We start from the raw sequence: 14,381 nt of genomic DNA on the forward strand, positions 1-14,381 counted from the left end.
GAGAATACATTAAATTTAATCGTTTATTGTGATTTAAAGCTTAAAAGTTATACATGAGTTTTGCCTTTCTTGTATTTGAGCCTGTGGAAAACATGACCAAATGGACATTATTTATATCAAGTATAATTTGATAAAAATTAAGTATAAATAACATTTTATTAGTTGCAAGATGAAAAATCATCGATATTAAAACATTCAATAAGATATTAACTATAAAAATGGTCCCTTGAAATCGTACAAGTTTAAATAAACGCAGCTTAAAATGCATTACTGCTCTTATTGGCGTACTAACTATTGGGCGTAAAAAGGAAATCTATTAAATAATTTTTTTTTATTTATTATTGACACATCTATAGATTTTTAAAGTCTATGCATATAAAATTTCATAAATTATTGGCTCTATGTGCAAACAAGTAATATTTCTAAGAATAAATTCTAATGCTTTTTGACGCTACTGAACTGTCAATAAATTAAAAGTATTGAAGCTAAAATAATATTTACTCGTAGTGAAATATTTTAAAAGTAGTGATTTCTGTATAATAATAGTGTAGCTTTCATAAAATTACATTTATAATCCTTCAAGTGCAAATTTAAATCAATGTATTTGATTAAAACCATCAATGTTTATAATATATAAATATTTTATTTTTGACATCACCTACAACCATTTATTATAATTTTCGAAAAAGAGAATGAATGTTTTTAAAACACTGCATATGTTACTGGTTTGAAAAAACCGATACTAATGTATTTTTTTTTTTTTGAATTTATAGTCATGTAAAAATGTTTCACTTTTATCGAAATAGTTTATTTCACAAGTGAGAATTTTTTACCACTCTAAAGAATACGTGACTAGTAAAATATTTGTTAATTGAAATCAATACAGCCATCTACACATTTTTTTACCAGGAAAATCGGTTGAAGAAAAATTATTTTCTCTTTTTTGGCTATTGTGAATAGCGTGTAAACGTCTATTTATAAAAAATAAATCATTGCACATTTCTTAACAATTGACTCAACTATTTTGTTATACTACAGATTAGATCAATTTCGTCTTATACAGTGCACTCCCTTCCTAAAACTTGTGTGAGGATCATTAGCTTGCTAAGGCCGCGTTTAAAAATATAATCAATATTGTAGATACTATATAAGAAAAAGGCTCATTATGTTTAAATAGCTTAATTATAATTAACAAAATAGTGAGGATATTTTAGAGTGTTCTTTAACCTTTTGTTTTCGGCCAATCCTTCTTTCGATTTTATCTAACAAAAATATTATAAGCTATTAAATTTTTTTTATGTTATAATTCGTAGCACTAAATAATACAACCAGTGCCGACTTTAGTCGTATGAACGATTCGTGACACAGCAAAGGGTTGCAAAGAAAAATGCGATTTTCCATGATATTTACAAAAATTGAGCGTTTCTTTTTTTTTCGTTCATCATTTTGAAAAATGATCATATTTTTTTTTTTTACAGAACGCCAAAATAATGCTCGTTTAATGGCCTAACGTCAACATTAAATGCAATTGTGTCTCTGGGAAAAACGAGACTAGAGTAATATGAAGTCTCAACTCAACTTACATCCAAACAATAAATGTGAGTTGCCCGATCGACAAACATTAAATTCTAATGGATGTCTATAGTGTAGTAATTAAGTTTATAAGAACTACGTACGGATAATCACTAATTAATTAGTGATTACCGGTAGGCGGTTGCACAATAACAATTGCTGTAAAACGAACATCTTGATTATGTATAGTTATTTTAAGTACTAACATTAACTTATACTCGGATCACAACAAAAATTGATTCATTCGAATAATATTGAATTTTTCACGGTCTGGTTTGCCGTCATAGGATCGATCACGACCATCAATATAAGCACTTGCATTTAACCTTGTCTGTTAAAGTTGAACTCCTTATGGGCGGAAACAGATGAATTATTTTGAATTTAAAATTGTACATAACATCAACATAAATACCGTTAAACTTTGAAGTGAATAAAGTCCATTAATTACACGTAAGTTTGTAGTTATTTATTATAATAAATTACTTTTGATAATTATCAAAATCTTGTAAATCATGGTGGTTTTAATAGCTATTCTCCATGACGATATCCGGGTTCAATTCGATCTTCAAAACAGATAATATTGCAGCTCTTAAACAAAACACTTATTTTATAAAGTTAATTTTGTATGTAAAGAATTCTTATCTCGTTAGAATTTCCGTGACAACATTAAAACAATTCAAACGTTCACTGTTATAAATAACATTCCAATCGTCAATCCTATACATATTTTGTTCAAATTAAAACAGTTAAAAGAGCTAAACAAACAGGCAATATTTCCAAAAAAAAAAATGTCAATTAGCTTGATCAGTATATAAAATGTATGGGAAAAAATAATATCACACATTTATGGAATTATGAAGAATGTTAAGCTTTAACTTTCACTCAGATTCCTTTAGTATTCTTATAAATTTTTTCTCACTTCAATGCTTAAAGAAAAAAAACAAATAAATAAATTTTGAAATACAATTTATCTAGAAAATATTAAAATACTATCATTAGATATCAAAATTAATCAAAACTGTACCCTGTAAGCTTGGCTGACAGCGACGTTGCCTTCATTTTCTGCTTTGTCGGAAGGTTCTTTGAATTCGTCAGCTCCTTCTTCTTCGTCTTGCTCTTGAGACCCTAAAGTTTCACGGCTGTCGTGTTCGTTTAAAGCAAACTTGTATCCATCGCCAAAACGATAACCCAGTTCTTCTAATGATAAACTTATGTCATCGTCGCCATCACCGGCACTTTTTTCATTGACATCTCTGACATTGTTTAATTCTCGTTCAACTTCCGATGATATCGCTCGACCATGACCAATTACTTTGTTGTATTGTTGGGCTCCGGTCTTAAACATATATTCACAAAGTTATATAAATTAAGTATTCAATTAAGCATTTTACTAATATCAACATTAAAATGCTTAGAACTATGAAGTTAGCATCAGTAAAAAATTATTTATGGGACGAAACTCTTTATTTAAATTTTTAACATATCTTAGAAGTTAAAAACCCAATAGATTTTGTTTTAATACATGTTCACATTACAAATTAATTAATTGTAGTACATTAAAAAAAAAAAAAAATGATACATTAAACCCATATTTATTTATATTCGATTAGATCATTTTAATGAATTAAAATAAATCAAACATAAATATAAAATAAATTTACAATTCGTAACTATATTGTAAATTTAATATTTCAAATTAAACCAAGTGTTATTTTTTCGTAATTAATGATTATTGTTTAGTTTACGTTATTTTCCTAATAACACTAATAATATTTTTTTTAATTTAAGTTAAATACCTTTAACAGCTAATCGCCACACAAAGGATTTCTTAGTCGTAATAATCATTTCGCGTAAATTAGTAAACAAACATTTAATTATACATACAATGTATTTTTGTTTCTCAAAAAGTATAACACAGTTTGTTTTGTATATTGTACAGACTTTTATTTAAAAATGTATAATATTATTTTAATAAAAAATATCAAGAACAAAATTATTTAAATAAACTTAAAGAATTCTTAAACGTAATGGCATTGATTTTAATACATATATATTTATATACACGACACATAATGTGCCCAACCAGATTTATATCCTCTTAATTGGTTAACAATTAGGTATTTGCTGAGGCAATTCTACGGTTGCTTCTGTCATGGGAAATGTGCTGTCCAATACATGGACGTTGGTTGCCTTGGAAAATGATCGGTATACAAGTCTGACGTACGCTGAAAGAAAAATAAACCGAACTTAGTGACGTGAAAAGTATCAGGCGATTGAATGTTTTTTAACGCGTACGACAGAAATGAATAAAGCTACAAAGACATCAAAGAGAGTTGTTCTCTCTCTCTCAAAAAAAAAAAAAAAAGCCATTCTATAGATAATTTGTTATTTTGCCTATTAAATTTAATTAAAATTTTTTTTTTCAATTTTTATTATTTCTTATTAGTCTTCATGTTTTTATTTCAGTTTTTATTATTCTACATAGATTTATCTAACTATAATAATAACTGATATTATCAACTACGTTTTTTTTTTACAAAAGGCTAAGACAATACTTATTGACTACTAACTTTAAAACCTGGTTGTTGCTCATCGGCCGTTTGAAGTTTAGCTGCATTGTTTGCCAAGTCAATATTTAGGTGTTTCACAATATCGGAGTTGTCATCGTTTGCCAGTTGGACGCGATATACGTTATGCGGAGACTTTTTAGGGCCATCGACAGAACTAAAGTGTTGTATTATTCCGTGTCGACCATGGACAATTTCAGCTGGTACATAAGACCCAAGACCTTGTGGATTAGTCGACGGTATAAACTGTACCAGTTCTGGCGAACTTGTTTGTTGGCGATTCCGATGATGCAATTGGCCTTGCTGTGGCTGTCCCTGCTGGAAGTGTTGACCACGTTGTGGATATCCTTTGGGAGCTGCTATGGGCTGCCAAAACTCTTGATTATTAAAAATATCTCCTTGCTCCTGATGACCCATTGGAGACTTGTCGTCTAATTTAAGTTCAAAAGTTCCGGCATGCTTTTGTTGATGATTGTGCACACCTGTATGTTTATGGCTATGAGATGATTTACCAATATGTCCATGATCATGAGCTACTTTGCCACTATGTTTGTGTTCATGTACTACTTTACCCGAATGAATTAATGGAATCCCCTTTTCGGCAATTTTGTATGTATGAATATGATTGACATGATGAGGAATTTCTTTGGGTACCACTATAATGATCCGATGATGTCTAAAATAACATTGAGATATTTCGTAATTGTCGTGAATAAGCTACGAAAATACGATTTAAAAAAATATTGAAGTGTATAAGTCGTAAAATAAATTTGATTAGACGATAGCTTCAAAAAAGAAAAACATTTTTATCGGACAATAAAACACTTTTGAACTGGAGAATTATTAAATGTCAATTAAATTGACCATGTCACTTTTTTAAATATTTCGAGGAAAACTATTTCATTTTGATTGTAATAAAAATCTAATAATTTTACTTACTCGTGATCTTCAGCGGCAACATTGTCCTCAATTAAACTTGAAGGTTCCTTAATTTTATTCCCACAACATAAACTTGCTAAAACACAGCTAACTATCAGTTCACGAAGTAGTTTGTTGTTCTAAAAAATTTAACGATAGTTAAAAAAAAAGGTTTAATATAATTGAATTATATAAAATGGATTAATATAATCCATGTTGATTATATTATAAATTACACAAATGATTTTACTACTAACTGTAAAAGAAAATTGATTAGCGTAAAAAATAATAAGCAGTAAAATTTATGTTTTATATGTTAATTTTTCAAATTGGATAATAACAATCTCAATTAATGATAGAGAAATTCTCCCTTAATAAATTTTCAAGGTATCTGTCAGAAAAAATAAAATTAGAATTAAAAATAGTATACATAAATATTTTTAGAAGGTTTCAAAAATTTTAAATATATAGAACATTTAGAAAATTAATAACTGTTTGGTGATTCTTATAGTTAAAATAAATTTAAGCGACTCAATAATTTTTTAAAGAGTATAACAATGTATGATCAATTATAAAACAATACACAGTTAAAAGTACAGTGCAAAATGTACGGGAAAAACTTAATTTGACTCGTCCGATGTCCCGGTTAGTTAGATAAAGTAAACTATTAGAGGAAATTTTTGTTTGAGAAAGGAAAAGTAATAATATATATATTTTGTTTTCAATTAATTAATGAATTTTTATCTAAAAATAAAAGTTCATGAACAATTTATTGATCTATAATTTTTTTAATTTATTAGAACAGTTCCTGGAATTTATTTGATATAATATTTTTTTTTTATTAAATAATTATTTATTTACTTAAAAAATTAAAAGTAAACTGTATAAAAACTATATACGTTACCATTTTAATTTTTTTTTCTGAATTTTTTTTATCACTTTGAGAGTTATTATCACTGAATAAAAGAATCTGCTAGCTAATTATACAGAAGAATTAAAATAATTCTCATAGTACGACGTAGTCGAAGGATTTAAATAACAAATAATAAATTTTCGTAGTCTTTTGGTTGACAGGAAAATATCATGTGATTGAAGTCAGTTAATGTTTTCTTTTTTAATAAACAATAATAGGAAATGCGGGGAGTGGTGTAGTTAAACGCCCTCTGTGAAAGATTTCCACTATTATTTTGAATGGAAAAGTTACGCAAAGACACCGTGAAAAATTGATACATAATCTCCCGAAGGCAGTAGTAATTTGGATTAATATCGCAGTCAGTGGTGTTTTCATAAAAAAAAAAAAACAGTATACTCTAATAGATATTTACAAATCCCAAATGGAAGACACATGCCATTTTTTATTAGGTTCCTATATTTTAAAGGGATGGTGATAGTTGATGTACAGGGATTGATTTATCTATTAGTGGGTCCCTTATTAATTTCTCCGACTTTGTTTGGAAATTCATCACCCAAAACAAATATAAAATATTAGTGGCCATTATTATTTTAACTATATAGAGTGTTCTGTAAGGAAACTAGTCAATTGTAACAAACAATGGGAATAATAGAAACTCGTTTTCTCACTTACTGAACACCCTATGTAAAAATCAAAGAAAAAAAAAACAACATTTTTTATATTATTAATACTTACTTAAAATGTTATTTATAATAACCTAAATTTAATTAAATATTGCTCGAGAAAACTTGAATGTAACCCCTGTCAATAAGTGGTGTGATAAATGTCAACTTTTATTTTTTAATCTTTAAAATAAAAAAAATTCATTTTAAAACATAAATGATTCTTTTATGAATATTTTAATGCATTTTATTACTAATATATTAATTGTCATTATTAATTATCATCGTTATATGATTATATACAATATAATATAACCTGAATTTTACTTCAATGTTTACCCCATTTTTGTTAATCAGCTAAAATTGTATTTTATTTTTTATAATCAATGTTATGTAACCAATTTTTGACGGGTCCCCTCTGCCGAGAAAGTTCTGTACAAATATACTAAATATCCTTTCATAAATATAGCGCTGTTGGAGTTAAAAATAAAAATAATAATTACATAATGTTTTTACAAAATAGAGAGGGGGGCAATATATTTTTTTATTATTAAGGTATACGAACGTATAAAATAGTAAAGTGAGTATTTGCAGTATTTTTATAAGATATACGTTATTTTTTAAAATTAAAACTGAATATACTTGTATATATTACTCAAAACACCACTGAATAGCATGATAATGAAAAAAAAGGCACTATTTATATGACACCCAAATAAAATTACATTTAAGATATTGTCATTCCAGTGCAAAAAATAAATAGCTCATTAAAAAGTATTATATATTAATCTAATTAGATAATAGTTGTTCTTACTATATTTATTAACCAATATTATTATTTTTTTAACTTTGAGTATAAAAAAGAGAGAAATAATGGTATTGTACAAAAAGCAATCAATCCAAATGTAATATTTTACTTCATAACAGAGGCGTTATTTCAGATTTTACCAAAACAGGACAAATTATTGATATTCATTATTTCACATAGCCGCGAGCAATTCATTTTCTAACAACTCAACCCTATTACACAATTACAATAATAATTAAATACATTTTCAAGAACTATTAAAATCATAAAAAATTATTATAGAGGGTGTTCAGTAAGTAAGAAAACAGGTCAGTTCTTACAAACAATGAGAACAATAGAAACCCGTTTCCTGACCTACTGAACACTCTGTATACAATGTACAGAATGTCCCACCGTGATTTATTAATTTGAATATTAATTTATACAGTCAAATTAGACACTCTGTATATTTATTTCATATGATTTAGAATATATAATTTTATATAGGCATTCACATGGTTTCGTCTTGAGAGGAGATATACATATAGTCATTTTTTACTAACCCTACCACAATACAACTTCACCATATATTTATTTTTATCACGGGGAGGTGTTCTACTCCCATGCTGTCCCGCGAAAACGTCCATGATTTTATAATATTTTCATTATGTTTATAATATAATCATTTTTGTATTAATTTTATACATATAAATTAATTGCATAACAAATTTCAGTTATAATCAGTTAAAACTGCAGCTGTTAAGAGTCTTAACTTAAGACCAGTCATAGATACGAAATACACATAAACAGTTACAGCATATAATGTTAGTAACTAAGGTATAAACAAAATAATCGGAGAATATTTTATTTTATTTTAAGGCTCAAGCTGTTTAAGATGCAATGTTTCGTATTTAACGGAATCATAAGAATCTGTGTTATGACTGATTGTGATAACAAAGAGAGAGACTGTTAAAATCATATTTCTTTTGTCTTTTTAATAATTAGATATAACATAGTTATTATGTATATTTTTCATTGAATAAAAATTTATTTTCACTGCATTTCTTAAATTATTATAAATTGGATTTTAACAAGGAATAGGCTTGCTCAATACATGGACCAATTAGTAAGAGTGCGGTTTACCGGCTCTAGTTCTCATTAATAATTAGTCTGAGGAAAATGCCTTAGTTGCTAACCCTATTTTATTGACATTTTCACTAATTTAATTATTAAGTTAATTCTTTAATGCATAATTTTAAAATATACAGAATCAAATTTCGTCTTACTTGTAGTTTCCAATATGCATTATAAAACATTTTTTTATCTGGTTTAAAATTAAATATTTTGTTAGGTGGTTGTATAAACTCCCTACAATTAAATTTGCCCTTGTGGGCCTCCTTAAATTATGCTAGTGATTCTAACACAATAGGCGTAATTAAGGTTGGACAAGGGTATAGAGCCCCCTGAAAAAAATTATATGGTAATGATACAATGTTTCTTTTTGTTTGAAAGAGGTAGAGAAAATTTCCTTATGTATACCCCTGTTCAGTGGATTATTTAAGAGTAACTAAAAAAGGCAATAACCCTTGATAAAACATTTTATGGAGTAAATTATCTATTATTAACTTTAAGGGACAATATTATTATGAATAAATTATACCCAGGGCAGTTAAAACATATGCCTTGATTCCCTCAGAACAATATTCTAATTGCAATTTGAAACAAAAACAATATCGAAACGATACTTTCATGATAAAAGTGTAACTTTAATATCATCTCATTTGTTTTGTAATAATATACTTAATAATGTAATATAATATTTAAATTAATCCTTCAGAATAAATGTAATTTTAGCAAGGACAGAAATATTCACTTTTTTTTTTTTTTGTCGATAACATATGCTTATTATACATTTATATATTAAACAAAATGCAAAATCCGGTTGGCTATTCCCAGAAATTTTTCACTTAAGTAATAACGTCAATTCAAATATTAATTATTAATCATTATTACTAATGAATATATATTGATTTTAATCTTTTAAAAATTAATGTGTAGAGATATATGCAGATATTTTTAATTTAATTATTATATCATATCATATTTTGGGACGATTCTGTGAACTCAACTAGCCAAATTTTTTAGTAATAACTAAATCTAATAAGCACCATGAAAAGTACATTATATTTACAAATGGCTTCAGTGAATAATTTTAACCCACCTTAAGATGTCGAAAAATTATAATTTGCGCCATCAACAGTTTTGAAATTGTATTTTGCATCATTTTATACATGTAAAAAATGTATTTGCGCTATACTAAACCCTATTGTAAATATAATTCGCACCAGATTTTATGTAGGTATAGAAATAAATAAAATATTTACTACCATAATGGCATTAAGTTATTGTTTGTTTAATAAAAATTAAAATAATATAAATTTAATAAAAATATGACAACATAAAATAAATACAAATTAGATATTCAAATTCTTTGTTAAAATGGTCATTGAAATTTTTTGGCCTCAAAATACAAACTAAATAGTGTTTTGATTGGTTGACTATCCGCATTATAAGTTCTTACATATTTTTTGTACTTTTAGTTAAAAAATAATACTACTGTTTTTCTATACATTTTTCTTGTAGTCTTTCAAAGGACTAGTGTAGAAATTTAAGATGTTCAATGAATGGAACTAAGATATTCAGTAATACAGCAAAGAATTTCTAAGTTCCAAAACAAGCATTCATTGTTATGTTGTTTCAAATTTGTTAGCAAAAAAAAAAAATAAAAACTAATCTTACATAGTGTACTACAAGTATTGTTTGAATATTAATTTTGAACATTAATAAGAATAGAATATTGTTACACATTAAATGGATATTACATTAAAATAACAGCAGAATCGCGGTTTCTGAGCCAAGCTGCGTTTTTATGGGTTACACAATTATTATAATAGTATGTAATCGTTATCCGCCATTCTTGTAAGCTATAGATAAATGATAAATCTTTAGAAACCTTTGTAATAGTACTTCTTTTATCAAATCATATATAATCCATTCAATATAAACACACTACAAAATGCATTCAAATAACATCATAAATTATAAGCACGAGTGGGAATTCTGAGTTTTTCTAGCTCTGGTTTAAAAAAGAATAAAAATTTTCAGTTACATTTTTTATTTTGGTTTTTAGAAGATTTTTAAATTAAGAATCTGATATATACGGTTTTAAAATAATTTCTTGAAAAAATAAGTACTAGGTTATTTTAATTCAATGATAGAAGGTTGGGTATAATTTTTTTTAATTTTGTACAGTATTGCTTGCCTTACACCTTCAAAATAATAAAATAAAATTTTGATGTGACATACTTAAGTAACAGTAGTTAAATTTCATGTTGTCTTAAGACTAAAATATGAAGAATAGTAGTCTTAGTACCTAATATACAACCATGGACAGGGTAGTTTTAATTAACAATAGGGGAAGCTTGGGTAAATCGGATAGATTTGATGCAGATTAGCTAATATTTTGGGCGTATGTAATTTGCGGCACGATTGATAACTATCTATAGTATCTAATCCGCGCTACTTGTACTTAATTTTAAAATAGGTAATTAGAAAAATGATTCATTAACTAGATAGCTTTTACATACAAATTATCCTAATTAAACGATTGAAACAATAATGTAGAAAAGACATTAAGTTCTAAAAAAATCGAACTTTTGTTTTTTCACAGAAAACATTCTAATAAAAGTTGTTGTGATGCTTCTATATTCTACAAGCATTACATTTAGTATTAAATTCAAATCATATAGTAATTGTGCTGAAACATTAATACTAAAAAAAGTTTATATATAACTCATTATAATTTTAATTACTACATTAATCTTTAATAACATTATATTATCACTACGTCAAACATTTTTTTAATTTAAATAATCAAACTTAATTAATATAAATTTAAAAAGAAGTGGAAACGGCTATCTTAAAAAATAATTTGTATACCAACCAACTTTGATTATTTTTTAGGTGACAACTATTAAAAAAAATTCTTAGGTGAAATGTAAGAAATTGCTAAAAACTACCCATTATTGTTGCTTTATTGTGATTGATATCAATTATATCAGATGATTAAAATACATAAATAATTGGTATAATGATTCATTACTTTTATTAATAACAGTGATGTTGGTAAAATGTAATTTTGATTATAAGAATGTGTCAATTAACACATTTTACATGAATCATTGAAAAAAAATTACCAATTCACATTAAGCCAAACTTATATAATATTAAATATAAACAAGATGAATTTTAATTCGCATTAAAATTAAGATCACACCTAGAAAAAGTCGATAAGAATGATTTCAATGAAACTACTATTGATAGGAAATTTACATAAACAATAATACTATCACCGATTTACCCAATGAAACCAAAAATAATTTCAATATACTAAGGTTAAATTTTCTTTACAAAAATTTACAAAGGTTAGATCTACTCTAAAATCATTCCATGCATCATCTATGATACTAACATGAAAAATTATGTTATAACAAGAATGCATGAAACTTTGAAAACATTATTTATAAACAAAAAACCTTTTCCAAAGTTTTAATTCATGTGATTGATACAAATGTCAAATTAAAATGCCATAAAAGTGTGATAGTGTCAATTATTGAAAATATTTTGAGTCTTTAGACTATACCTCACAATTAAAATAAGATGATTAAAGGTATAATAGCTAGAAAAAAACAATTAGTTAATTTATTACCTATATAAAGTCAAATTTATTAAGTAAGTTTTAATTATAAGTTAATTAATTATAATGTAGAAAGACTTACAAATAAAACTTTTTTAAATACAATAGGTAATGCATTATATATACTGTATTATTCTAAAGTTCAAAACAAATATTTGTCTTAATGAACACTCGTTTATAATTAGATATTCATATATAAAAAAATTGAGTTAAAGCTTACCTACAAAATATTATTACACACACATGTATCAAATAACTGTAGTAATAATTTTTTTGAAGAAATATTTATAACCCAAGAAATGTCACAAAAAAAAAAAAAAGTACACAGTTGAGAGGAATGTAGTGGATGAATTAAGCACGTTCACCACGAATACGCCTGGCCAACTGGATGTCTTTAGGCATAATGGTGACACGTTTTGCATGAATAGCGCACAAGTTAGTATCTTCAAACAAACCAACTAGGTATGCTTCACTGGCTTCCTACAATATCAAAATAAAATTTAATACTATAGATTAAATAACATATAAAACTAATTAATACTAAAAATTTAAGCATAGTACAATTAGTCTTTTTAAAATGTAGACATTACATATTATTGATTGCAACAATAAAATATGACATACAACTAGATTATCATGAGGTATAAAATGAAAAAAAGAAAAGGATATAAAATAGTCAATAATTTTATAAAAAAATCTAAATTTTTTAATAAAAAGTTGGAAGAATATCTGAAATTATATAATTTAAATAATACATTTGAATTACAAACCTGAAGAGCTCCAATAGCTGCACTTTGGAAACGCAAATCTGTCTTGAAGTCCTGAGCAATTTCTCTTACCAAACGTTGGAAAGGCAATTTACGGATTAACAACTCAGTAGACTTTTGATAACGACGAATTTCACGAAGAGCTACAGTACCAGGACGATAACGATGCGGTTTCTTTACACCACCAGTAGATGGTGCACTTTTACGTGCTGCTTTGGTTGCTAACTGTTTACGCGGAGCTTTTCCTCCAGTTGATTTACGTGCAGTTTGCTTTGTACGAGCCATGACAACTAAAATGGGAATATAAATAAAATTACCAAATAAAATTCTTAACTTAAAAATGTTAAAAGTTATAACTTGAAAAAGATAAAGAGTTAATATTTATAGAACCTCAATAAGAGTTAAAATTGAAAATAATTGATTCATTAGTTTTAATACACAATAAAATAACTGCAAGTATATTATTATTAAATTAACAGCAAATTGTATCATTCATGAATATAATTTACAAATTTAGGACATAATTATTGAGAATACTAATTGCGATATAATAATTAGTTCAAATATCTGGAAAAATAATAAACAAAAAATACAACGAGAGGGTCCTGAAATAATATATTTATGTTAATGATCAAATTAGTTTTTTAGGTAAACTATATAATATTAACGAAAATGAAATAAGTTAAATTAAAGACTCCAATAACATTATTTATTATTTAAAATAATTGATTACTTACAGATATGGATTTACACGATTTAAGAAAGAATGATTACACAAAAAACTCAACGACCACACAAAAACAAAGTACAGACTTCTAATGGCGTCACTCTTGTTTGTAGCCCGTTTCCCTGTCCTTACAATCGTAACGTACACGGGTCAACGTCATTGATCGTCGGATCAAAAACATATCGGTGGTTTTCATTGGTTTATAGAAGATGTAACACGCTTAATGATTGGACAAAATAACGACTAACGTCATTGGCCAAATTTAATCATTGCCGCCAACACGAATATTTGCCGCGTTTTTTATAATCGCAAGTTTATCAAAAGGCGGGAATATCATTTATGATAAATAGATTTGTAAAAGCATATTGAGTGGGATAAGTCATCATTCACTAACTTTAGGAATATTTAAAGTTCATTTAAATAATTTAATTTTAATTGGATAATACTTGTCATTTTATTTAAATTCAAAGTTAAATAGTAATTAATAACTCAATTTTTAACCATTTTTTCTTAAGTTATTAAAAAATATGCGTATCTTTGCTGTATTATCGATAAATACTTTTTAATAATGTTCACGATCTTGTTCAATATTTTAAAAGTTGAAAATTTTGCAAATTTCCACAAAAAATGTTTATAGCATCCAGATCGATTTCTTAATAACGTTATCAATCTGACAAAATTAATATTATTCTTCATTATTACAGAAATAAAA

At 26.3% G+C, this 14,381-nt stretch overlaps 2 protein-coding genes across 3 annotated transcripts; both read right to left on the reverse strand.

Moving 5' to 3' along the window:
* Nucleotides 1-1,390: 1,390 nt before the first annotated feature.
* Nucleotides 1,391-7,237, reverse strand: LOC126907291 (uncharacterized). Of its 2 annotated transcripts, none has more exons than XM_050688456.1 (5): nt 5,962-7,237; nt 5,079-5,197; nt 4,143-4,815; nt 2,597-2,908; nt 1,391-2,160 (listed from the first exon to the last, which is right to left on the reverse strand). In XM_050688456.1, exons 1-5 carry the CDS (start codon nt 5,962-5,964, stop codon nt 2,101-2,103), a joined length of 1,167 nt encoding a protein of 388 aa, XP_050544413.1. In that variant the 5' UTR covers nt 5,965-7,237; the 3' UTR covers nt 1,391-2,100. The 2 variants fall into 2 exon arrangements, with proteins under 2 accessions (XP_050544413.1, XP_050544414.1); XM_050688457.1 differs by having other exon boundaries at nt 1,391-2,289; nt 5,962-7,232.
* A 4,938-nt stretch (nt 7,238-12,175) lies between these two features.
* Nucleotides 12,176-13,846, reverse strand: LOC126906893 (histone H3.3A). Its single transcript, XM_050687816.1, has 3 exons — nt 13,680-13,846; nt 12,946-13,232; nt 12,176-12,655 (listed from the first exon to the last, which is right to left on the reverse strand). Exons 2-3 carry the CDS (start codon nt 13,225-13,227, stop codon nt 12,527-12,529), a joined length of 411 nt encoding a protein of 136 aa, XP_050543773.1. The 5' UTR covers nt 13,228-13,232; nt 13,680-13,846; the 3' UTR covers nt 12,176-12,526.
* Nucleotides 13,847-14,381: the final 535 nt, after the last annotated feature.

The sequence above is a fragment of the Daktulosphaira vitifoliae genome, unplaced genomic scaffold (assembly GCF_025091365.1).
Source record: "Daktulosphaira vitifoliae isolate Bord-2020 unplaced genomic scaffold, ASM2509136v1 Scaffold_5, whole genome shotgun sequence".
Lineage (NCBI taxonomy): Eukaryota > Metazoa > Arthropoda > Insecta > Hemiptera > Phylloxeridae > Daktulosphaira > Daktulosphaira vitifoliae.

Excerpts from the sequence above, each read along its gene's own strand:
- LOC126906893 (XM_050687816.1), bottom strand. The coding sequence starts at position 13,227 with ATGGCTCGTACAAAGCAAACTGCACGTAAATCAACTGGAGGAAAAGCT. Across the intron at positions 12,656-12,945 it reads CAGCTATTGGAGCTCTTCAG|GAAGCCAGTGAAGCATACCT; the intron begins GTTTGTAATTCA and ends TTGATATTGTAG.
- LOC126907291 (XM_050688456.1), bottom strand. Across the intron at positions 2,909-4,142 it reads AGCAACAACCAGGTTTTAAA|ACCGGAGCCCAACAATACAA; the intron begins GTTAGTAGTCAA and ends TATATGTTTAAG. Across the intron at positions 2,161-2,596 it reads CTGTCAGCCAAGCTTACAGG|AGCTGCAATATTATCTGTTT; the intron begins GTACAGTTTTGA and ends GTTTTGTTTAAG.